This window comes from Cavia porcellus, unplaced genomic scaffold (genome assembly GCF_034190915.1).
Source record: "Cavia porcellus strain 051 isolate PalLab524CR breed Dunkin Hartley unplaced genomic scaffold, mCavPor4.1 scaffold_8, whole genome shotgun sequence".
Taxonomy (NCBI): domain Eukaryota; kingdom Metazoa; phylum Chordata; class Mammalia; order Rodentia; family Caviidae; genus Cavia; species Cavia porcellus.
This window is the reverse complement of record NW_026947491.1, coordinates 39,832,447-39,857,776: the sequence shown is the minus strand read 5'-3', so window position 1 is coordinate 39,857,776 and position 25,330 is coordinate 39,832,447. Positions and strand designations below refer to the sequence as shown.

The 25,330-nt window shown below is 36.4% G+C and overlaps 1 protein-coding gene across 1 annotated transcript; it reads left to right on the top strand.

Moving 5' to 3' along the window:
* Positions 1–24,141: 24,141 nt before the first annotated feature.
* LOC100721454 (olfactory receptor 8S1-like) lies at positions 24,142–25,077 on the top strand. Its single transcript, XM_013159112.2, has one exon. The coding sequence runs from the start codon at positions 24,142–24,144 to the stop codon at positions 25,075–25,077; it is 936 nt and encodes a 311-aa protein (XP_013014566.2).
* Positions 25,078–25,330: the final 253 nt, after the last annotated feature.

The window sequence follows — 25,330 nt, the reverse complement described above, 5'->3', positions numbered from 1 at the left end:
CTGTTGGCAGAGGGCTCATGACTACAGATAACCTGGATCTGGTCCCTAAGCAGCTGTTAATCCCCAGGTGTAAAAACATACCCAGTTTTGGACTTTTTGGAGGGATGATTTTTTCTTTAGAAATTTTATAGCCCTTCTTAACTAGAGAATTTGTAGTGATTTAGTAGGTAATTTCTGAGTTGTGCTATAAAAGGCTGGAGGTCTTTATGTGTCTCTTCTTGGACAGTATGCTGCTTTCAGTTAGGAAGTTGGCTTGGGTCTTTTAGTCTTATAATTATTAGCTCAGTTGAATTTGCCCTACCAGATATTCCATTATACCATGCAGCAGGATCTACCTGTTTGGTAATTTGGTTAAGTAGACTTTGCGTAGTCCCAACAAGTAAAATCTTTTTGGCCTTAGCTGGAATTTGAGATTTCCCCCCAATTGTACTAGTAGATCTCTTCCTAGCAAGGGAGTAGAACACTGTGGGACAATTAGAAACTTATGGTTAAAGATCTGCCTTTAAAATTACATGTCAGAGGAGGAGTATAGAATCTCCAATTAGGGAGAGCCCCCCAAATATTGCTATAGATCTAGAGATAGGTTTTCCAGAAAAGTATGTCAAAACTGAATGAGTTGTTCCTGTGGTAATTAATAGTGGAATTTGCTCACCCTTGACATTGAAAATTACCCAAAGTTTTCAGAAGAGATGGTAATGTCCACAGACAGTGGCATTGCAGGTTCCTCTGGGTGTCTTTAGTTATGGGAACAGGAAATGAGAATTTGGGCTGGCCTAGCCCCTGTCTAGGGGCAAGGAGCCCCAAACCTCCAATGACACAATAGCTGCCTTACCTTTGGAGCAGAGCCAAGGCAGAGGGTTGGTATAGTCCCATATCCAGTGACCCGTGCTTTTGTACCGGGAACCGGAACTCTTCCTGAAGGTGTCTGTGGGGTTTTCCTTAGATGTCTTGAGAGAGTTAAAGTATTGCTGATCAGCTGGGATTGGAAGTCCCATTTAATCCAGCTATTCCACTTCTTGGCATATTCCCAGAAGAACTGAAAACATCATACCTTAGTGATATATGTGCACCCATGTTTATAGAAGCACAATTTGTAATAGCCAGATCTTGGAAACAACCTAAGTGTCCATCAATTGAGGAATGGATAAAAAGATGTGGCATTTTTATGCAATGGAGTACTACTCAGTTATAAAAAAATGATCACGTTGAGATATTTATAAATAAATGGACACAGCTTGAGACCATACTCAAAAGTGAAATAAATCAAACTCACATGTATAAATACCATATAGTCTCCATAATGTATGAAATGGTAAGAATACATAAAAGTATACAGTAATCATGATTCCTCCTTATATTGCTTTGAAGCCTTACAATATTTTCATTCATTCATTGGGATGGTTTTATTCTGGGTTGTTTGATTTTATTGTCTGTGATGGTATGAACAGCTATTTTGAAGAAAACAAGACATTATAATAGCCAGTGCTGATTTAATGTCATCTTGTTTTGAAGTCTTACCATGCTTTTGTTCTTCTGTCTCCATCAGTCCTATCATGTTGTATCTTACTGGATTTTATTATGTGTGATAGTATAAACAAAATTTTTTATGGACAAGGAGACAATATAGTAACCATTGTTCATTTTATGTTAGTTGGTTCTGAATGCCCTGTAATACTTTCATTATCTTGAATGGTTTTATACTATTTTGTTATGTTTGATACTATAGTGTATGAAGATATACTCAAATATCTCAAGGAAAGAGACACTATGGTAGCTACTGTTATGACAGGTTGTCTTGTAGTGAAATACTATGTTGCTTAAATTGTTCTGTTCTGATCTGTCATTTTATGTCCTCTTATATCTTAATCTTTTTAAAATAAAAAAGTATTGCCGATTGTACTACCTATGATCTCAGTCTTTCTCTTTTGTCCAATCTCTAGGTCCTTATTGTTGAACACAAAATTTTAGAAAGAAGCAAAAAGATGTGACTATCAAAGTTAGCTGGGTCTCCTGGCTGGCTGAGTCAAATAAATGCTATTGAGTTCTGGGGTAAAGGAGTCTCCTTTTGGAGGTGGTTTGCATGTTCTTTTAGCCTCAAAAAAAACTGAACAAACCCCCAAAAACAATGGCCAAGTTTATTTGAAAAAATTAAAAGTGAAAGGGAAGGGAACAACTCACTCTGGAAAGCAAGCTTGATTTGAGTAAGAGGAAAAAATAAAAACCAAACCAAAGCAAACAAACCAAACCAAAACAGAACAGAACAGAACAAAACAAAGCAAAAGTATACTCTAGCCACAGGGCAGGTTATCATGAAGAAAGCCATGGTAGCATGCTTTCAGTGTTGTCATCTCCTTTTATATCCTCCACACATTGCAGGAACACATGAAAACTCTACAAGTAGGGTACTGAGTATATTAAGTATGTGTGTCTGGAATCCAGTCACACTCACTCCCCAAACCAGCTTTGCCACATTCTGCCTTCCTTTAGTATCTTCCATGAGGTGGGCATAGTGGTATATATATTTCAGACCAACAAAAAACTTTTAAATGAGGTCTTTATTTTTCCTCTGAAACTTTGAGAATCATGCTTTAAGCCTATGCAAAGTCAAGTTCTTATATGGAAGTTGGATCCTGACATTTGTGGCACTGAGGAAAAAACTGTGTCAAGACATATAGGCAGCCATGCGGAAGTCTATATGGAATATATTGTGAAGTGGATATATGGGGATTTAAACCTTCATTTTGGCATTTTCCCAGAATAGAGATCAGGATATCTTTTTAAAAATTGTTTATTAGTCCATTTTAAATATAAATGATCACTTACACCATAGGGACTTTGTACCTTATCTCAATTCAACTTTTTCCTCCCTATTCACTTACCTCCCTTCAACTGCTCTTCCCCTCTTATTTTACAAAAATTTTGTTTCCGTTTTTTCCTTGTTTTCCAGGTTTTTTTTCTTTCCTTTCTCTCCCCCTTCCTAGTTCCCATTCCCCATTGGGTACTTTTTTCTTATTTTATAATATCTAATATACATTCTGGTTCTTATTTATACTCTTGGTTTCTCACACTAGTGAAACAATGTAATATTTACATGTGTGTATCTATTTATTTCACTTAAAAGTATGACATCAAAAGTCCATTCATTTACCTGGAAATGTCTTAAGGTTATGCTTCTTTATAGCTAAGTAACATTCCATTGTGTAAAAAACAAAACATCTTTTTCTCCTTTTTTTCTTGTTTCTTTTATGTACTGGGAATCAAACTCACAACCTCATGCTTGCCAGGCAGGCACTTATGCCACTGAGCTAAATCCCCAGCCCAAAACCAACTCTTTTTTGCCCATCCATCAGTTGATGGACATTTGGGCTGTTTTCAATATTTACTTATTATAAGCTGTGCCACTACAAATGTGGGTGTGCTTATGTTGCTGTGGTATAATACTTTTAATTCTTTTGGGAACATACTCAGACAGGGAAAAGCTGGGTTGAATGGGACCACTAGTTTTGGGTTTTGAGGAACCTTCACACTGATTTCCACATAGGTTGCACAAATATAGATTACCCCCAATAGTGGAAAAAGAGTTTTTTTTCCTCACAGTCTCACCAGCATTTGATATTGGTTGATTTCTTAATAACTGCCACTCTTTGTGTAGTAAGGTGGAATCTCAGCATTATTTGAATTTCTCTTAAACAACTAGTGATGTGGAACATTGTTTCATATATTCAGTTGCCATTTCTACTTTCTCATCTGAGATGAAGTGTGTATTCATTTCAGATGCCCACTTTTTGATTGGGTCTTTAAATTTGAGATGGGGGTGTGATATTTTGACTTCTATATATATTCTAGATATTGGTTCATTGCCTGAGGAACAGCTGACAAAAAATTTTGTCTACTCTATGGATTGTCTCTTCACTCTGTTGATGATTTCCTTTGCTGTTGAGAAGCTCTTTAATTGGTTGGCTTTTTTGATAGTAGCCATTATTTTTGGAGGGAGATAGAATCTGGCTTTGTTTTAATTGCATCCCTTGAAAAATCAGTGAAGTTGAACATTTGTTTCATATATTTATTTGTCATTTGTACTTCTTCATCTGAGAAGTGTATATTAATCTCAGATGCACACTTTTGGATTGGGTCTTTAAATTTGTGAGGAGTCTGTTTCAATTCTTTCAATGTTCTAGATACTCACACCTTGTCTGAGAGAAAACTGGTTAAAAATTTCCCCACTCTATGGGTTATCTTTTCACTCTATTGGCAATTTCTTTTGCTGCACAAAAGGCTTTTTAATAGGATGAGATCCTGGTTGTTGATTCTTTATAGTATTTCCTTTGCAGTTGGGGTTTTGTTTATGAAATATTTCTCTATACCTATGTCTTCAAGAGTTCTACATATTCTCTCTTCTAGTCAATTTAGTGTTTCTGTTTTAATGTTTAAATCTTTAATCAATTCCAATTTTAGTTTAGTGCATAGTGAGAGACATGAATCTCAGTTTAGTCTCTGGCATGTGGATCCTGAGCCCCAGGAGAGTTTAAGGTCATTACTCCCATTGGTCAAGGACACACACAGCTTCCAGCCATACTAGACTTGGCTCTGTAGGTTTCAGGCCTACCTGGGCCATGCCCAGTGACTTCCTTTTAGTCGGAACTGTGCTGCTGGAGGAGGGAACTGAGCTGCTGGTGGGGGTGAGTTCCTGCTCATCATCCTGAGCCCAGGGAGAGTTTAAGATCATTGCTTTCAGTGGTCAAGGACTCGCTCAGCTTCCAGCCACACTAGACTAGGCTTGGGAGGTTTTGCAGCCTGACTATATTACACCCAGTGACCTCCTTCAATCAGGGGAGTTGAGAGCACATGAAGTGAGTTCCAGTGAACATTGGTCCTTACCCAAGGACAGTTTTGGACCATCATCCACACTGCTTAGATGCCTGCTCAGCTTCCTGGAACACTAGAGGTAGCAGGGAGATCCTGTGGACCTGACTGGACCACGCTCAGCAATATCTGTTCAGTCCCAGGAGTCGAGGGCATAAGAGATGATTTCCAACACGCCCAGGGGAAGCCTTGGAACAACACTTGAAACAAAAATATAGGAAAATGATGAAACAAAATACCAAAATGCAATCTCAAACCTCCAGCCCATCCCAAGAAAGCCTAGGAACCATGTACATAGAAGAAAATATATGCCATATACCTGAAATAATAGCAACTGAAATAAAAAAGCAACTCTGGGAAGCTTTAAAGGAATTCAAACTAGAAATAATCTCCCAGGTAAAAGAAGAAATGATAAAAGTAATGAAAGAGATGCTGAACACATCTAAAGAAGACATAGTTAAAAAATTAGAGGAACAAAACAAAAGATAGACTCCCGGATGAACAATATAAGAAACAAATAGAATACATGAAGCTGATTCAAAGAGATAAGCAGGAAATCAAAAATTCCATTGAAAGTTGTCAAAACTGCCTCAATGAAAGTGAAGATAGAATTTCAGACCTTAAAGACAAGATTGCAGCTAGTGAACAGGAAAGGAAAGATCTTTTAAAAATAACAAGGAATCAGGAAATAACAATTCAACATCTGCAAGATGATGCAAAGAAAGGGATAAATGAAAAAGAAGGGGACAAGACAAATGATATCAAAAAGCTATTTATAGAAGTAATAGCTGAAAATTTCCCAAACATGAGAAAGGAAACTGACATTAGGACTAGGGAAGCATATAGAACTCCAAATAGCCACAACCAAAATAAAACTACACCCAGACATATAATAATCACCATCCCCCAAATCCAACATAAGAATAAAATATTAAAAGCTGTTAGAGACAAAAGACAGATCACCTATAAAGGAAAAACTATCAGAATCACAGCAAACTTCTCAGCACAAACAATGAAGTCAAGAAGAGCATGGTGTGAAGTATTTCAGATCCTAAAGGAAAATGATTTCCAACCTACTCTGATGTACCCTGCAAAACTGTCCTTCAAAATGGATGGAAACATAAGATACTTCCATGACAAAGACAGCTCAAGAACTTCATGATCACCAAGCTGACCCTGCAAAGAATACTGAAAGACAGTTAGGTACACATAGGAAAAAATCACTAAGCAAAGCAGACAAACAGAATGGAAAGATAAAGATGCAACAGCAGAAAGATTACATGTCAACAATAAACTGATGTATAACAGTTATAACCATTAATGTAAATGGTCTCAATTTGACAATTAAAAGAAACAGACTGGCAGAATGGATCAAGAAACAACATCCAACCATATGCTGTCTGCAAGAGACCCATCTAAACTGAAAGGAAACTCACAGACTGAAAGTCAAAGGATGGAAAACAATACTTCATGCAACAGGAACTGAAAAGAAGTGGAGATAGCTATTCTGTTTGCACACAATGTGAACTTTAAACCTAGAATGATTCAAAAAGATAAAGAAGGTCACTACCTACTGGTTAGGGGAAAACTTCAAGAGGAAGAGATAACAATCTTAAATACATATGCACCAAATTCCAGAGCACCCAGTAATAAAAAGCAAGTATCAATAGAAATGAAAAATCAAATTAGCAATAACACAATTGTAACAGGATACCTTAACACACCATTGACACCAAGGGACAAATCAACCAGACAGAAAAATCAGTAAAGAAATAACAGAACTGAATTACACCTGTGAACAAATGGACTTGATAGACATATACAGAGTGTTCCATCCAACAATGTCAGAGTATACATTCTTCTCAGCAGTACATGGGACATTCTATAAAATAGACTATATGCTAGCCCACAGAACATATTTAATTAAATAAAAAGAATTGAAATTATCCCATGCATGTTTATCAGATCATAGTGCCATGAAACTAGAAATTAAGAATAAAAGAAACTGCAAAAACCCACAAACACATGGAAATTGAATAATACACTCATGAGCAATCAGTGGGTTACAGGGGAAATTAAAGAAGAAATTAAACAATACCTACAAGCAAACGAAAATACAAATACAACTTAACGGAATCTGTGGGATGCAATGAAAGTCCTCAGAGGGAAATTTATTGCACTGAGTTCCCACATCAGGAAAATAGAGCAAATACAGATAAACAACTGATGCTACATCTCAAACATCTAGAAAAAGAAGAGCAAGTCAAGCCCAAAGCCAAAAGAAGGGAGAAAATTATAAAAATCAGAGCAGAAATTAATGCAATAGAGACTAAGAAAACAATCCAAAGAATCAATGAATCAAAGAGTTGGTTCTTTGAAAGAATAAATAAAATTGATAAGGTCCTCACCACCCTTATTTAAAAAAAGGAAAGAAAAAGTTCAAATTCATACAATAAGGAATGAAAAAGATGAAATCACTAAAGACTCTGTAGACAAAATATCCTCAACACCTATTTCAAAAACCTCTACTCTCATAGGTTCGATAACACAGAAGAAATGGACAGATTCCTAGAAACATATGAAGTGCCAAAGCTGGGTCAAGAAGATGTAAAACTGCTGAATAACCAAATTCTATTAAATGAAATTTAATTTCATTGAAATTGAAAATATAATTAAGTCCTTACCTAGTCTTTGGCATATGAAAAGCCAGTTTTTCCAGCACTGTTTATTAAAGAAGCTGTCTTAGAGTGAAAGTGGTTGGCCCCTTTTTAAATGATAAGATGGTTGAATGTATTTGGATTATTTCTGAATCTTCTAATCTTTTCCACTGATCTTCAGACCTGTTTTTGTTTTTTGTTGTTGCTGTTGTTCTTCTTCTTCTCCTTTTTTTTTGCCAGTACCATGCTGTTTTTTATTCACAGTGGCTTTGTAGTATAATTTCAATTCAGGATTGTGTTGCCCCTGCTTTGCTCTGCTGTTTTTCCTAGGATTGCTTTTGTTATTTTAGGTCTCTTTCATTTCAAGTGAATTTTAGGAGAGTTTTCTCTAGTTCTGTGAGGTATGCTATTGGTATTTTGATTGGAATTGCATTAAATCTGTGTATCCATTTTGGGAGTATGGCCATTTTCACTGTTTATCTTCCTACCCATGAGCAAGGTTTATCTTTCCATTTTTTGATATCCTTTCTGATCTCCTTTTTCAGAGTACTGAAAATATCTATGTATAAATGTTTTACATTTGTTAGACTGATTTCTAAGTATTTCATTTTTTATGTTGTTGTGAAAGATGTTGTTTTCTTAATGTCTCTCTCAGTATGTTTTTTGTTTGTGTATAGGAATACTATTACTTTTTGAATACTGACTTTGTATAGAGCTACACAATTGAATTCTGTTGTTAAATCTAGAAGTCTTTTAATGGAATTTTTGAGGTCTTCTATGTAGAGTATCATGTCACCTGCAAATAATGATAATTTAACTTCTTCCTCTCTGGTCTAGATGTCCCCCACCATTATGCAGTCTTGGGGGCAGAATTTTCAGAGATGGTTGAATTTAGAGTTTGTAATTGATTTATTGTTCATTGCTGGGGCTAAGGTGTTAGTGCTACACATATGCTAGGGTTGGTAGACTTCATACAATATCAGAGACCGAAAGGAGCTTGTTCTCTCTCTCCCCTTGTTGTTTTGCTACCATCTGACTTCCATGAACTCTTCTCCTCTGGAAAGCCACTCTGCGTTAGAACTTGCTGGTTTTGGACTGAAATCTCCACACAGTGATCAAAATATACCTTTACTCCTTTAACTTTGGGTGTCTGATATTTTGCCTCAGTAATGAAAGAAAATAATTAAGACAAAATTTGGTATCAGAAGTAAGATTATTGCTGTGAATATACCTGACCATGTGGTTCAAGAACCTTTGGGAATAGCTTGTGGGAAGAATTTGGAAAGTCTTGCAGATGCAGGCTGAAAAAGTAGAGCTAGAGTGCCTCAGGCTGTACTTTATGTGGGATTCTGTTCAGAACTCAGAAGGTCAGAAAGCTAGTAAGTTCCAGCCTCAAGAAATTTTTTCTGGGGAGGAGTACTTTGCCTGTTGGATTCCAGGAGATGTGTGTTATGGCTTTCCAGAAAGTTTTTCTACATTTTTTTAATGTCCAGGAATTTTCCTGAGACTAAGATTAAGGGCAGTGAACTAAATCTGGTAGAGGAAGTTTCAAGGCAGTCTAATGCTGAAGCAGTAGCACGGCTAATGTTTGGAGGTACCATTGGGTGTCATGGCTACGTTAAATAACAAGATCTATGTTGAGAATCACAAACAAAGAGCACAGTAGAATGATTTAAAATATTTGTTTGGCCCAGAAAGGAAGCTCCTATAAAACTCAGGACAGCAAAAGTAGAGCAGAGGATATCTTGGTTGCTGAGAATGAATAGGAGAAGTCCAAAATTTATCATGGCAAAGATTAAGTCTGGTAGTATCATGTGCAACATCTGAGGCAAAGTATGGCAAGATGTGAACTCAAATGGCTTGAGTGGCTTCATCTCTAAGGTATTTCTGGTAGTTATCACTCCTGTGGCTTCTCTCTTGGGCCTACTCAGCCCTCTCCTTGCAGTTTCCCTCAGACAACCCAGTTTCTGGCTTCTCTAAATTCCCCGGTCTCAATTGTACCTTCAGTGTCATACTTACAATTTCACATACTGCCCTCTAGGGAACACACCCCCTGGTCTCCTGTGCCTCCGTCTGAATTATGAGTGGAAGCCTCCTTAACCCCACAACTCTTCAATTCTGCATGCACCTAAAATCAGCAGCAAGTGGATGATAAGGTCAGTCACCAGCTGGAGCAGTAGCCAGGCTTCTCTCATTATTGGCTGTAGGAATTGAGTGCCTACATTACTGAGCATTCTGAATCCAATTCCAAGGAACCCATTCTGTCAGACACCACCATTCTGGAACATGGTGCAACCTCTGCCATTCTGGAACATTCTTCTCTGGGGTTGTCTTCTAAAAACAATGTCTCACATTTACAATTTTGAAGCTGCAAAGGGTAGAGTCCTGCTGCTTCTTGTGTTACCTTCAGGTCATCTTTTCTATTCCCCTATTTATTCTTAGTTATCAGGATCTCCTCTGCTCTAACTTTTCAGTTCATAGCTTCACTGGAGTTTCCTTTCTTGCCAAACTCACAAGATTTTAAATCATTTTGCTGGGCTCTTTGATCTTGATTTCCAACATAAATCTGGCTAAAAGTAGCCATGCCATTGCTTCAGCATGGGACTCCCTTGAGAATTCTTCTGCCAGATTAATTAGACTGCCACCCTTAATCTTAGTGTTTTAGGCAGTCTTTGGGTATGATCAAAACGAAGACAAACTCTCTGCCAAGCCATAACATACACAGTCTGAACTTCAACAATCTATGCAGTCTTTCTTTCCATCAGAAACATCCTGAACATATTTTTTACTGATAGGAATACTATCATCCTTCTGGTCCCTGAGGCTCTGACCAGAATCTCCCATGCAGTACAGCCTAAGGTGTCTGCTCTTGCAGATAGCATTTCCAAACCTTTCCTAACTCTTCATCTTCCAACAAACCAATTCCAAAGGCTCTTGAGCTACATGGCCAGGTAATGGCACAGAAATGACCCCACTCCTGGTGCCAAAAAATGTCTTACTTTTCTCATTGCTGAGACAAAATACCCGAAATCCAATGTTAAAAGATGAAAGGTTTATTTAGCTCACATTTTTTAGGGGTTTCATTCTACACTTGGCTATTTCCAAGGCATGGTGGCACATGGAAGAGCAGCCGTAGCAGTTCATGGCAGTAGAAGACAAAGAAAGCAACAAGGAAATAAAGAGAGAACAAGCATTTTTCTGTCCCTTATATTGTATGCAGGCTACCCATGCAAGGATGGGTGTGGCACTTACACCCTTAACTCCAGCACTGGACCATGAATTAATCACAAATTCTAGGTTCAGCCACTGACAAAAATCCTACCCTTTATGATCACATCAGGCTTTAAGAAGACATCCAGACACAAATCATAACAGAACCCAACAATGGCTTCTAGTCTTCTGTGCAATCATCCCCTTCCAGTCCTAGTGCTGCCTCTTACCTTCCACTCTTTCAGGAACATCTCACTTCTGTCATGGCTGGGATCAGGGTGAGGGGGCAGTGCTGATGCCTGACTCACCATGGGGAGCAGGGCAGGGAGACAATATATTTTTTAAAGAAGTAGAATAGAGAAGTTTGAAACTCCCAACACAGACAAATGATATTTAATAAGAAAGGAATATTAATCATCCTATATTGGTCATTACACTTTGCACACAAGTATCAAGCTACCATATTGTGTACCACAAATATATGTACTATTATATTTCCACTAAAGGTAAAAACTAAGAAAAGATTAGAGAATCCAGAAATAAACCAACACATATGTTAAATAATTTTTGATGTGGGTTCAGGCAATGCACAGTGGAGAAAGGATAGTCTTTGAAATAAATGGTACTGAGAAAACTGTCTTAAAAATAAAACCATATCAAAAAATGAACTCAAAATTAAGTAAAGGTCTGAAAGTATAAAAATAATAGAGAAAAATATAGAGGAAATACTCTTTGAAATTTGTACAATTAATTGGATTTTTTAATGACAGGAGAAACATTGGTAGCAGGAGTAAAAATAAACATAAGTGAATACTTTAAGCTAAAAACTTTTGGCACAGCAAAGTAATAATAAACAGGGTGAAACAATGACTTATGGAATGGAAGAACTTATCTGCAAGTTGTGTATGTGATAAAGGATTAATATCTTATATATGGGGAACTCAGTATTAATAGAACATATATTGTTATTAGAAAATGGGGAAAAGGCCTATATATTTCTCAAAATAAAACATACACATTTTAACAGATTTATGAAAAATCTCTCAGCATTACTAATCATAAAAATGTACAAATCAAAATCACAATAAGATGTCACTTCATATCTTTTAGGATGGTTATAATCAAAAAGTCAAAATATAATGCTTATTGATGAGGATGTATAGATTCTTGACACTATGAGTGGGAATATAAGTTGGTATAGTCATTATATAAAACATTATAGTGTTTTGTCCAAAATTAAATGATAAAAAGTAAAACAAATAAACAATATCATGTGATCCAAGCATCTCACTTCTATGGGGAGATACTTGCACTGCCACGTTCACTGTAGCAATATTTGCAGTACTGCAGATATAGAAGCAAATGATTTATAATTAATGAATAGATGAACAAAATGTAATATATATAAGCATGGAACTATTATTCATCTTTAAAAAGAACGAAACCCAGGCAATTGATGGGTTTTGAGGACACTATTCTGTGTAAATTAAGATGGCCAAAGAAAGACAAGTGTTTATGATTTCATTCATAAATGTAACTTTTTAAAAGGTCAAACTCATAGTAACGGAGAGCAGAATGGTAGTTACTTGAGGTTGACGTGTGAAAAAGAAGCATGATGGCCTTGCTTTGAGTTTTAAGCTAGCCTGGGCTACATAAGCAACTTTAAGGCCAGCCTGATCTACATAGTAAGACACTGTCTCAAAAACCAAACAAACAAAAACAAAAGCAAAACCAAAAAAAAAAAAAAAAACATGATGATATTGGTCATAGGGCACAAACTTTAACTTATTAGATAAATAAATTTTGAGATATAATTGTTGTAGCTTGGCATAACTGATGCCATCTTAGCTCTGCATTTAACTAGTGCCCTGTATTTGACCCAGGAAAATGGAAAATTACTCAGGGTATAAATCCCATGAGAAAAGCATAATGAGCTGCACCCATAATAAAAAATTAACCTGCTCAACAAAGAAGCAGAATACAGGTGTCAACCAAAAATTAATGTAAGATTCTGGCTAACTAGTTTCCAACAAGATGTCTTTTTGTGGCTCTCTGTTTTAAAAGCTTTGTAAGGTTCCAGTTCAGGGCCATTCAGTGAGACTCTAAAATAGGGGTCCATGGGAGTGGTTGCTGAGTTCAGCTAATTAAATTCCAAATTTATTAATTTGGCTGCTTGGATTCCCATATTGTTCATGAATCCACTTCAATAATCTATAGTGCATTGATTGACTAAAGTTAATTATGCTATTAGTGTTATGAAGACAGGAAATCTAAATCATTATCCTCACATACACAAAAATGATAACTGGATGATATGATATAATAATGAACTTTATCACAGTATTTTTCCCACAATCATATATATATATCAAAATATTATACAAACATCTTAAGTACAATTAACACTTACTAGTAATATCTCAATAAATCTCAATAAATTAGTTCGATAAAGTCACAAAACAAGTAAAAAGAGTAGCAACAACAAATACATGGAGAAAAGAAGCATCATACTTCCAGTTTTGTCATATTTTCTTTTGTCTTTTTCCTGGTACCAAGGATCAAACTCACAACTGCCTGCTTGCAAGGCAGGCACTTATGCCGCTGAGCTAAATCCCCAGCCCCCAGTCATATTTAAATAATGTTTGATTTCCAAGGAAAAAATGATAAGACTTGAAAAGAAGCAATAAAGTGTAATTTATGCCTAAGAATAAAAGAAGTCAATTTATGAAGTAATATGAAATTTTTAAAAAGACTTCAAATAAATTATTTTAAAACATATTTAAAGAAATGAATTAAATAGCTAAGAGAATGTATAAAAATTCATTAGGTAATATCAACATAATAGAAATTATAAAAAAGATTCAAATGGTGAAAAGTACACTAGCTAAAATAAAAAATTCAGTAGAGTGGCTCAGCAGCAAATTTGTGTGGACTATAAATAGAATAATAAATCACAAAGATAAACTACTTAAGGTCAATATGAAACATAGGAAAAATAAACAAAAAGAATAAAGAAATATTACCAGGGCCTAAGGGACCCTGTAGCATTGAGCATAATCTCATAGAAACCATGGAAAGAAAAAAGAGGTGAGATAAAAAAAGATAAAACTATTGAAGAGATGATGGACAAAAATTTACAAAATCTAAAGAACAATATTTATTGTCACAACTAAGGATCTTAGCAATTCTAAATAAGTAAAGTCAAATTGACCAAAATCTAAACATAGTGAAATCAAATTATGAGAAGCAAAAACAGAAAATCTTGAAAACACCAAGTCAACTTTAATAATATTGACAGTCAATTTCTCATCCAAAGGTAGCCCTGAGGCAATAGAATTATATATTCAAAAAGCTGAAAGATTAAGAATGTCACAAATAGTTTTGTTTCCAGCAAAAATATCCTTCAAATTGAAGGAGTATTTTGATTACAAAGATACGGAGAAAAAAGTTATGTGTTCTAGCCAGCCAAATCCATGTCTGAAGTTATCCTCAAAGACGTATCAAGAGAGTTCCTGCAAGAGAGTTGATCAAATTTTCCTGAGATAGAGGCAACTACGATCCCAATGAAAAAAGCACTAAAAGCCAGAGTAATAAGTGTGAAGCATTTATTAGCAGGAATGTTCAGAATGCTTCAGCATTCTAATGGCAGATCAAAAAAAGGGATGTTCTGCTTTGGTAGTCCATAAAAAGTGATACACTGGTAAACTTTGTAGAGTTCATTTTAGAGTTCAAGTAATTTGGTGTAGAGGTGGAGCTAGTTTTTACATGTTTAACAAAATGTTTGGTCCCTCAGTAATGCAGGCAAAAACTCAGAACACTATCATTGCTTTGAGGTGCTCACAGCCCCAATTTGTGTTCAAGGGAAAAACATCTAACTGGCCAGATCACAGCATACTTTGTTTCTTGACAGGTCAAAGGCAAAAGTAGGAAAGTCCTTTGTCAACACTAGTGGTGAGGATTAATGACTATGACAAGAATACAAACATTTTTATTCTGACTCATTTTTTTTCCTGTTGATACACTGGTTAAAATATACTGTCTTTGGAGTGCATATTTCTGCTACATTTTTAGAAGTACAGTTTTCTTCTCTCCCAGAGAAGCACAATGTGACCAGAGATTCCTGCAAATCAGTGTCATGCACAGGCCACTGAGGAGTCAGCCAGGTGCCAGCCTTTTCCCATGAGTCAGCACCATTCACAGGCTGTGGGGGGAGAGAACAAGAAGTCACCAAGAAACAGGCCTTCCTTGCAAATGGATTCCATGCATGGGCTGTTGAGGGGGAGAACCAGAGGCCAGCTCTTTCTGGCATGTGGGCTGGGAAACATGAAAAGGCAAACCTCATCCCCACCCCTACCACTGTAATTGACCAGCTGATCCAGGGAAATACAGGCTGTGATGATAGCTATTGAGGTAAAATACAACTTAATGCTTGAAGTGTTTAGTGTTTCACTGACTTTGTAGGTTTAAAGCCGGTAGTTTGATCATTTACTCAGAGGATAACATATGCAAAGTGGCATCTATCTGGATCTCTTTCTGAAGGTGGAGCCATTGTTAATTCCTTATCATCTGGTTTTGAGGTCCTGCATCATTTTCATTGTTTTATTGGGTTGCATTGTATTCTGTTTTGCTTTGTTTGATTTTATTATATCCAATGGCGTGGGTAGTTATTTCAAAAAGATAACAAGGTATATTATGGTAGCCATTTTGGATTTACTATTATCCTGTTTGAAGTCTTTTATTGTATTCATTGTTTTGTTTTTATTGATTCTATTCTGCTCTGTTCTGTTTGATTTTTACTATGTCTGAAGGTATCTGCAGTTATTTTGAAGACAACAAGAGATTATGGTAATGACTGTTAATTTCCTATTGTTTTGAAGTCCTGTGTCACTTACACAGGCTTGTTTTGATTGATTCTATTTTTATTTTATTTTGGTTGGCTTTATTTTATTTAAAATATAAAATAATATGACCAGAGATGAGATAATCTCCTTGGAGAGGCTTAATGACTTACATGCAAGTTCTGAGCTTATTTGTTTTACAACTTTCTTTATATTTTTATGCTACATGAAATTAACATTGACTAGGAGTCTTGTGGAATTGATCTATATACTTGACAATGAGATGAATGAAATCGACAGAAAGTTGACATAACTTAGAGGTAAAATTCATGAATTACCAAATCAGATATCTGATGGGAGGAGCAAAGATGGCAGATAGATAACAACTGGCTACAGAGGCTCCCTGAGATAGTCAACTTAGAATTCAACATAATGCAGAGTGGGAAGCCCCAAACAGAGGGAGATGAATTCTCTCATCCCAAAAAGAAATTAAGGTGAGAAGAACCAATCAAACACACAGTCCTGGTGCTGTTATTGGAACAGCTAAAGGTTCAGTGTTCCTGACACAGTGGGTGACTTGCTGACCATCCAAGGTCCCACCACAACTTGCTGAGGTCTCGCTGTGCCTTGCCAAGCTGTCTGAGGTTCCACCACTTCGACTCACTGGAAGCACAGTTACATTGAGTTCAGGGGTTGGTGAGCCAAATGGAGAGCTGAGTTGGCAGGGTGTCTACATCGACCTGTGGTAAGTGACGGGAGTGAAGCCATTCCACAGAAAGGGGGATTCCAGTGGAAGACATTCTGAGACCAGGCAGGACTGGCAAATACAAGGGGCAGCTGTGACTTCAGTCAGTTGTTTCCTTGTTGAATGGGATTGGTGGAGCGAGCTAGGCCTGGGTCACTGACCTGGCTGAGACCCAATAGGTTATCTGAAATCAAGTCCCTACAGTGGTGGCGCATACTAACCACACTAACCCAGTGAAGCCTCAGAAGTTTGACTGACCTGGAGGGGAGGTGGCGCAAAGTGACACAATGCAGGCCACAGCAGCTTGACAGACCTGGAAGGGAGGCGGTGCATAGTAATAGAGTGTAGGACACAGCATGTTGACTGATCCAGAGGGTAAGGGCCAGTATATGCTGTCTGCAACTCACTAGCACTTTGCAGTGAGAAGGGTCATCTAGCCAGCACACTTCAGAAGAATTGTAACCAACAAAGAAAGAAACTGGGGCCCCCTGGAAGAAGCAAAAAAGATGGGAAGAGGAAGCAACAACAAAAAGTCTCCAGGTCCCAACCCTGAGACTATTGATTCAGGACAGGTAAATACAAAAGAGAATGAGAACAGCAAACATGCAATATCAGACACAGCACCAGTGGTCATAAAGAGATATATTCAGGACCTCATAGACTAGTTCAAAAGTGAAATATTTAGCCAAGTAAAGCAAGATATAAGAAGATTAATAAAAGAAATACTAAGCACCCCTCAAGCAGACACAGATGGAAAAAGAACCATTTGATGAAGAATATAAAAAATATGGAATACATGAAGCAGATTCAAAGATATTAACAGGAAATTAAAAAAAATCTATGGAAAGATGGCAATCAGCTTGAAATAAACTAATGATAGATTATCCAAACTGGAGGACAATTTTACAATGTGGGATTATGAAAGGGAAAACTTTAAAAAAAAATAACAAGGAAACAAGCAGTAACAATACAAAGGCTAGAAGACGACAACAGGATCTATAACTTGAGAATAAAGAATGTGAATGAAGAAGCAAGGGTACAAACAAAGGAGATATAAAGGTTATTCACAGAAATAATTAAGGAAAACTTCCCAAATATAGGAAAAGGAAATGATATTCTGATATATGAGGCATACAGAACTCCAGCCACCTACAACCAAAACAGAGCCACACCCAGGCATATAATAATCAAGATCCCAGAAATTCAATATAAGAACAGAATATTAAAAGCTTCTAGAGACAAGAAACAGATAACCTATAAAGGAAGGGCCACCAGAATAATGACAGACTTCTCAACATAAACCATCAAGTCAAGAAGAGCCTGAAGCAAAATATTCCAAATCCTGAAAGAAAATAACCTCCATCCCAGATTGATATACCCTGCTAAACTGTCTCTAGAAATTAATGGAGAAACAAGATGCTTCCAAGACAAAGAGGAACTTGGGAAATTCACAATTACCAATCCAACTCTACGGAGAATACAGCAGGGCATTCTAGAGAGAGAGAAAAGTACTAGGATTCCAGGAACAGTGGCAGTGAGGCCTCAATGAACGGAGCAGAAAACAGAATGAATAAGATAAGCAGACAACTAATGGCAAAAAAGCATAACAGAAATGAGGCAGAGAAGATTTTATTCAAAACTGATATGATTGATAGTATCAAGTCTGAGAGTATAGGCAACTACACTGAAGATGACAAGACTCTATGATACACATTCTGGTTTGATAACTGCCAGTTTTTGAAGTTCTATACTATATACAAAGTTGTGTTTTTATTAATACCGTATGTACTGACATATTCAATTATACTTTATCTGATGTTATAGCCAATTCTATTGATAATAACAAGAGACAACTCAGTAACCATGGTAGAAGACTCCTTGTACAGCAGTCTTATATGTCTTTATAGTTTTATGTGTCTATAGGAATATGTTTTGTTCTGTTCTGCTTTGTTCTGTTCCTTCTTTTAATATAGAAAGGATAGAAATACATGTTAATACTCATACTTGCGTAAAACCTATAAACAGCTTACGAGAACTGAACTTATGACACATGATGAAATGAACAGATATTTTGAAGAAAAAGAGACACTAAAATACCCAGTGCTAATCCTAGAGTGTCAAGAAACCCAGCAATAGTATTATTCTTTGTTCAGAGTGATATTAGCCTGCTTAGGTTTATTCAGTCTCAACATAATTGAAGATATGGATAACTGCATGTATGTTTAAGTGTATAGGATTGACAAACATGTTACTAAGTTTTTGTTGAACAGTTGAACAGAACTATTTGCAGTCTCACTGTTTGAATTCCCACTTTGCATGTTCCATTTTTGTATCTTGAACAACTATTTGTAAAACGACAATATGTAAACATCAACTAGTGATTTCTTACTGTTTATTTTTTCTCTGAATATATGTATTATTTCTACCTATTTTCTGTTTTGTTTAGTCTTTCTTTAAATAAAATTTTTAAAAAATCAGATATCTTTTCTCTTAATAAATGCAATGTAAGGCTCTACACTAAAAATACCTAGTGTACTTACGCAGGATATAAATGCAAAATTTCTCAGAATAGTAAAAATTTTAAGATTGAATAATCATAAATAGGACAATAGTTAAATAATATAGTAAGTCCATCTTATAATTTATGTAGCCATAAAACCAAATAAGCTAAATGTTGCACGTAGTCATGAAAAACTCTCCAAGTGTCCAGTTAAATGACTAAACAAAGTGGAGCACCATGTGTATTTTACACACACATAGAAGGTGTCTCTGAACATGCTTGTTGAGTCATTATATTTGGGTAAGGTGTGATGTCTACTGATGTAGTGAGAGACAGTTTTATAATGTCTTATATAATGAAATACTAATTAAAACCATGTTTTTTGTAAACATATTGTACACACTTGGAAGGATGAGCAGAAGATAAACATTATTCAACTTTCATAGTAAACCCTAGAGGATTCATCTCCTTTGTATTTGGGGAAAATCTTGGCTTCATACCTTGGGACCAAATTGTTTTCTCACTATATTCCAGTGGAACTCTCATTAGCAGAATATAATTTCTCTTTCAATAGTTCAAGGTGATTGCTTCAAGGTAAAATTTCCAAAGGTGATACATAATAAAGTATCCTGTTGCTCTAGGAAAAAATACTGTTTAGTTAGTGATCCCAAATTCAAGCTTCTTACTTGATTCCTGGGACTGCCTGGCATAGAGTCAGATGCTTCTTAGATTGCTTGACTGAGTCCACCAACCTACTGGCTCTGTACACCTAGCTATTTTCCTCTGATCAGATTCACTGGAGGATCCTTTCTTCAGATAACACTAGCAGCATACTATTAGTCTTTGAGGAATTTAAGTGACCAAGTGATTATGTGTTCAATTTTGAGAAAGATGAAAGAAATCACAAAGAACAATGAATGCTTCACAAGAAAAAGGTTTTGAAGATTTGTCTACAATGTCTTTTGGAGGCTGGGTAAACATACTTATTTGTTCTCAGCCACCTTTCTAGATTAAAGAGTGTATATTCCTCAGAGCTGAGCTGTTGCAGTACAACTTCACTAGTTGGTAATTCTTTGAGCTGTGTTCACAGCTGGATGCTGAGCTCTGTAATACCAGCCAAAGGTACCATGTGACCTTCCTTAATTCTCTTGTTTCTTTTGACTGGCTTGGGCTATTTTCTCCACTCTTCCCTTCATCATAATTTTTTTTTTTTGAGACAGGTCCTGGCTGGCCTCAAACTCAAAGTGGTCTTCCTACCTCAGCCTTCTGAGTTCTGGGATTATAGGTGTGTGTGACCATGCCCAGCTCGTCATAATTTTGAAACACATTTTATTTTAAATTCTCTCATCTCTAATCCCTTTGTGTCCTGGAGATCTCCAGCAATGCCACCTCCTCCCCAGCATGCAGTTTATCTTGGCTCTGTAAGACATTCTAATAAGCTTCTCAGATGTCTCTTTCTTCCTCTTCTTTTGGGGTATTCATAATCTAAAAAAAATTTTGAAAAATGAATTTGTGAGGCTTTTATTTCATGTAAATTATCCAATTAAATTCTTACAACATTACAAAGTGGGCCCTATTATTCCCACAATGAAGATGGAAAATTTAAAATTAAAAGAAGAAATCATTTTTCAAAACTTACATAGCTGGAGAAAAACAGATCTGGGACAGGGCCACATATATGTGTCTCCAAGAAGCTCTGCTATACCTCTGTTGGTTCTCTTTGCCCTTTGGCATACAGCCTGAATTTCAACAGGTTCTGAAAAGTTTGGGGAAGCTGAGATTACCATTTGAGCAGGTAAGGACATAAAGTACAGATCTTCAACCTTCATGGAGTAAAAATCTCCCATACACCCTGAACTCTCAAGATTTGTTTTCTTTTTTTTTTTTTGGCAATTAAAAAAATCCCATAAATTTGTATTAGAGAAGCTTTGAATTTGTTTTAATTTAATTTTATGAGTTGTCAGTATTGTATATCTGTTATGCAAAATCTTTAAGAAATGCATTCTGTGCAACAAGAAGTATATTTATCAGGCCTTGTTTTCATAAATGGAAATCTTGCTGCTGATTTCATATTCATTTAGAAAGCTTAGAAGTAAAGGCTATGCAACATATAGTATATCTGACTTCATAAACATCTAAATCCTTCATGGCAGTTGGAGTCATTACTAGTATAAATAAATGTACATTGTTGGTGAATACATGCCATTATTTTTAAAGACAAAAAAATAACAGAAAACAAAAGAAAATCAATAGAATACTTTACACACACATGCACACATGCACATGCACACACTCACAAATCATAGCACTGTAAAATTATCCTTTGATCTGTATGTAGCACAACTGCACAGTCATTTGTCTAGTAAGTGTCTACTTCAACATCTTATTCTATAAAGCCATATTTAAATATTAAATTAAAGCACTTGCCATTTTAAAATCATCAATTGATGTACAGTTCAGTAATTTGAGATGTATTTTCCATTTCTGTGCTTGACTTTTATTGTCTCTGTTGGACTATGTTTCCTATGAAAATAAGACATTAAAACTGCAAATGAAATATCCCAGGACACAGCCTCATACACCACTGGCTGAACATTCATCACACCTGAACATTAAAGCAACTGGTCCAGTTGTTTTTAAGTGAGTCTACTTTTAAATGGATGAGATTTTAAGTCCTTTGAAACAGGTAGTAATTCTTTTTCCTAAAGATGATGTTTCAGTTCTAAAGAACTCGGGGCATGGGCACGATTCTTTTCACACTATATTACAGGCCTCACTATGCATCCCACAATCCTAGGGCAAATTACAGTGCTCTGGACGTGATGCAGAAGCCTAATTATTTGGTACTCTTGTAACACACTGGAATCGGGAATCTCGTAAAGAGGATCTCAGTTACCATGTGGTATAGACAGCTAGTCTTCACTTCTATGAAGTATTGTTCAAATCTTTTTCTATTGATTGCACCATAGGGATTACTGATTTGTACATAAATCTAAAGAAGATTTTGCTGCATTCTAATTTATGTAATAGTGTTTATCTCCAAAGAAAACAACCTCTTTTAACGTATCTCAGCGGATATGGGGTGTCTGAGAGGACATAGTCCATTGAGCAAAATTAGAGCTTATCTTTAGTGCCTCTCACTTTAATACTTTTTCTCTTATGCCAAGAAGTGCTTACATATTTAAAGACATCGAGCTATCAATGGCTGTTTAGAAGCCTGATTTGTCTTTCAAAACATGTTCTCTCTCTCTCTCCCTCCCATCCTCTCTTTTTATCTCCCTTTCTCCTTCCCTCTCCCCCTGATATTACAGCATTCCTCTGCCTCACTCCCCCCCCACAATCCATTCATGTATGTTTTCCACTATCACATTGTGAGAGCAATACCTATGGACTAGTTCATTGTGCGTGGTGCCTTTTGTTTGATTCCAAAATGAACAAACAGTGGAGCAGTTCTCAAGGAGCTTTTGGAAAAGAACCTGATAATTTTCCCTACACTATGGTGTCAATATTTGAAAACAAACTTTCCATATATCTTTCTGAAGCTTATTATTTTAGAATCTGAAGTATTGATTGCATAAATAAGTAGTGGTGATATTACAGGTGCTAGCCACAGTCAAAATGAAAGTTTTCATCTTATTTTTAAGATCTTTTCTTGAGAATTTCTAAATAACCATGAGGAAGAAACTTGTGAAATCAAGTAACTAGCATTGATTTTTATTATACTGATCATTTCAATGCATTGTTTCCTTTGATCTAAAATTGGAATTCTCTCTGGGTCACAAAATTTTTGTAGTCAGTAAGGCTATATTTGCAGTTAGGCAAATGAAAGGGATGTTTTGAGAATGTATTGGCTCTCAGATTGAGTAGCATAAGCTTCATTCATGGGTACTGTGAATCTTTGCCTGGGTTCTCTTCTACACTATTTTGCTTAGGAATCCCTAAGTCTAAGGAGTTAAAGAGGAAGAATTGTCTCCTCTGTCCTGGTTCCCTAAATAATGAAATACATATTCAAGTGTTTACAGTTTGTCATTTATATTGCTAGTGTCAAATCCTATAATGTCAATTTTCAACATGATTTTCTACTTTTCCTTAGTATTATTTTCATTGTTGACTGTATAAACTAAGAAGTTTTATTACTCTTGGAATCTGAAAGTAGTGCGGAAACACAGTGTTCTACCAATTGAGAATTCAGGTAATTGTGTTTTGTTCCTCATTAGCACTGGAGTCTTATTCTTTCTACAGAACAGTAGAACTCTAACTTCATAGATGCATTAGAACAACTAGTTTTGAACTAGAACAGAAAGGGTAGTGAACAATTATCCTGAGACTCCCATGAACTCTTAGAGTACCCAGCCAGTGTAGAAAAATATGTATAAATTACAAAGTACAAAAAGAGAGTTCATGTATCCGTGTGGAGCCTCAATACCTGGTATGGTTTACCACAAAAGTGGTAAATGCATATACGATTGGATGTGTGGGCTTTTGGAAGGGCACACGATGTTTTTATCTAAAGCATTATCTTCCTATATTGATTAGTCTCTTGTGATCTATTGTATGTATAGAATTGCCCACACAAGCACACTCTAAATATTCCTGGGGATTATGATGTAGGCCACCACTTTTAAAATTCATTATTAATATCTGCATATATTATAAAATTAAAATATGATATGATGCCAGTAAATAAAGTAGGAAAATTTAAAATAAGAAAAATCTACCACTTGTTTCTGCACTTTAATTCCTTGATGCCACATTGTTTTCCTATTCTCTAATGGTTCCTTACACTTCACCTGGATTCTTATTCCCATGATCATACATTTATTTTATTGATATGGGTTCCTTTATAATTTCTTGTGACCATGTAAGCACCTTCTTTGCACATACATGCACAGCCAATGATCTCATTTAAACTCACAGAAAACTGGAGGCAAGGAACTGTCTTCACTTCTTGTACCTAGTCTAACACTCTTGACTTTCTCCTCTTTGTAGAATAGTACTCTTACTCTTAGGTAATTTTGATATAGGTTTACTCTGCTTTCAATTTCTCAAGTAGTTTCCTGAAAATTTTCTCTCTCATTAGAAACTTTGCTCAGAGGAATCCCTCTCAGCACCATGAATGTACTCTACCTTTAAGAATATGACAAAAATAATAATGAGGGGTTTTATAATAGCAATGGTAAAATCACAGCCAGAGGCTAGCTTTTAAATATCTGAACATGGACTTTGAGGCAGTTATGAGAAAGTTTTTATAGATACTAAGATCTACATGTTTGGGTGTCTACTAGACTGCTAAAGGTCCTGTTTCTTTTATTGCAGAGAGAACATTACATGACAATGAAAAACTATACAGCTATCAGTGAGTTTATTCTTTTTGGACTGTCTACCGACCCCTACACTGAAGCCATACTTTTTGTGTTTTTCCTTCTGATTTACTTCCTTACTCTGATTGGGAACTCATTAATGCTTCTGGTGATTACAACTGATTCTCACCTGCACACACCCATGTACTTCTTCTTAAAACACCTGTCCTTCCTTGACCTGTGCCACTCATCTATTACAGCACCCAAGATGCTGGAGAATCTACTTTCTGAAAGCAAAACCATTTTTGTAGAGAGCTGTCTTGCTCAGGCCTTCTTTGTATTTGCCACTGGTGGCACAGAGGCCTGTCTGCTGGCTGTGATGGCCTATGACCGCTATGTAGCCATCAGCTTTCCTCTGCTCTACAGCCAGCTGATGAATAAACAGCTCTGTGTTGGGCTGGTATGGGTCTCTTGGGGCCTGGCCTTTGCTGACGCTCTGACCAATATCCTCCTGGCTGTGAATTTAGATTTTTGTGAGGGCAAAACTATTCCTCACTTCAGTTGTGAGTTGTCTTCTCTCTTTCCTCTGTCTTGCTCTGATACCTCTACCAACTTTACAGTCCTGTTCTGTTCTTCTGTCTTTCATTTTTTTGCAACCCTTGTTATGATTGTTTCTTCTTATGCTCGTATTGTCTCTGCCATCATGAGAATCAGCTCCACCATGGGCAGAAGCAAGGCCTTCTCCACCTGCTCCTCCCACCTCACTACGGTGATGTTGTTCTATGTCTCGGGTTTCATCAGCTATCTCTTACCAGGTTCAGGTTCCACAATGGAAATGATCTTCTCTTTGCAGTACAGTATGATCACTCCCATGCTGAATCCCCTCATTTACAGCCTGAAAAACAAGGAGGTGAAGGCAGCTGTGGGAAGAATGCTCAGAAAATATTTTTACCCTTTCATGTAACAGACACAAAATCATGATGAAATGGATGCAAAACTGTTTTGCTACATGATCTAATACTGGATTTTAGGGCAAGTTCTTGACTGTCTCTGATAGACAATGCCACCAGGAACATAACTTTTACTTTTTGAGAAATGATTGTCAAAAGGACAAAAGCTCTTAGTGTGACTGAGAAGAAATGAATCAACTGACTTTCTTTTTCCATGGATCATTTTACAAAAATGTTTTGCTACTCATGTGTGAATATCTATTGTTA

Coding starts and splice junctions, on each gene's coding strand:
- LOC100721454 (XM_013159112.2), top strand. CDS start 24,142: ATGACAATGAAAAACTATACAGCTATCAGTGAGTTTATTCTTTTTGGA.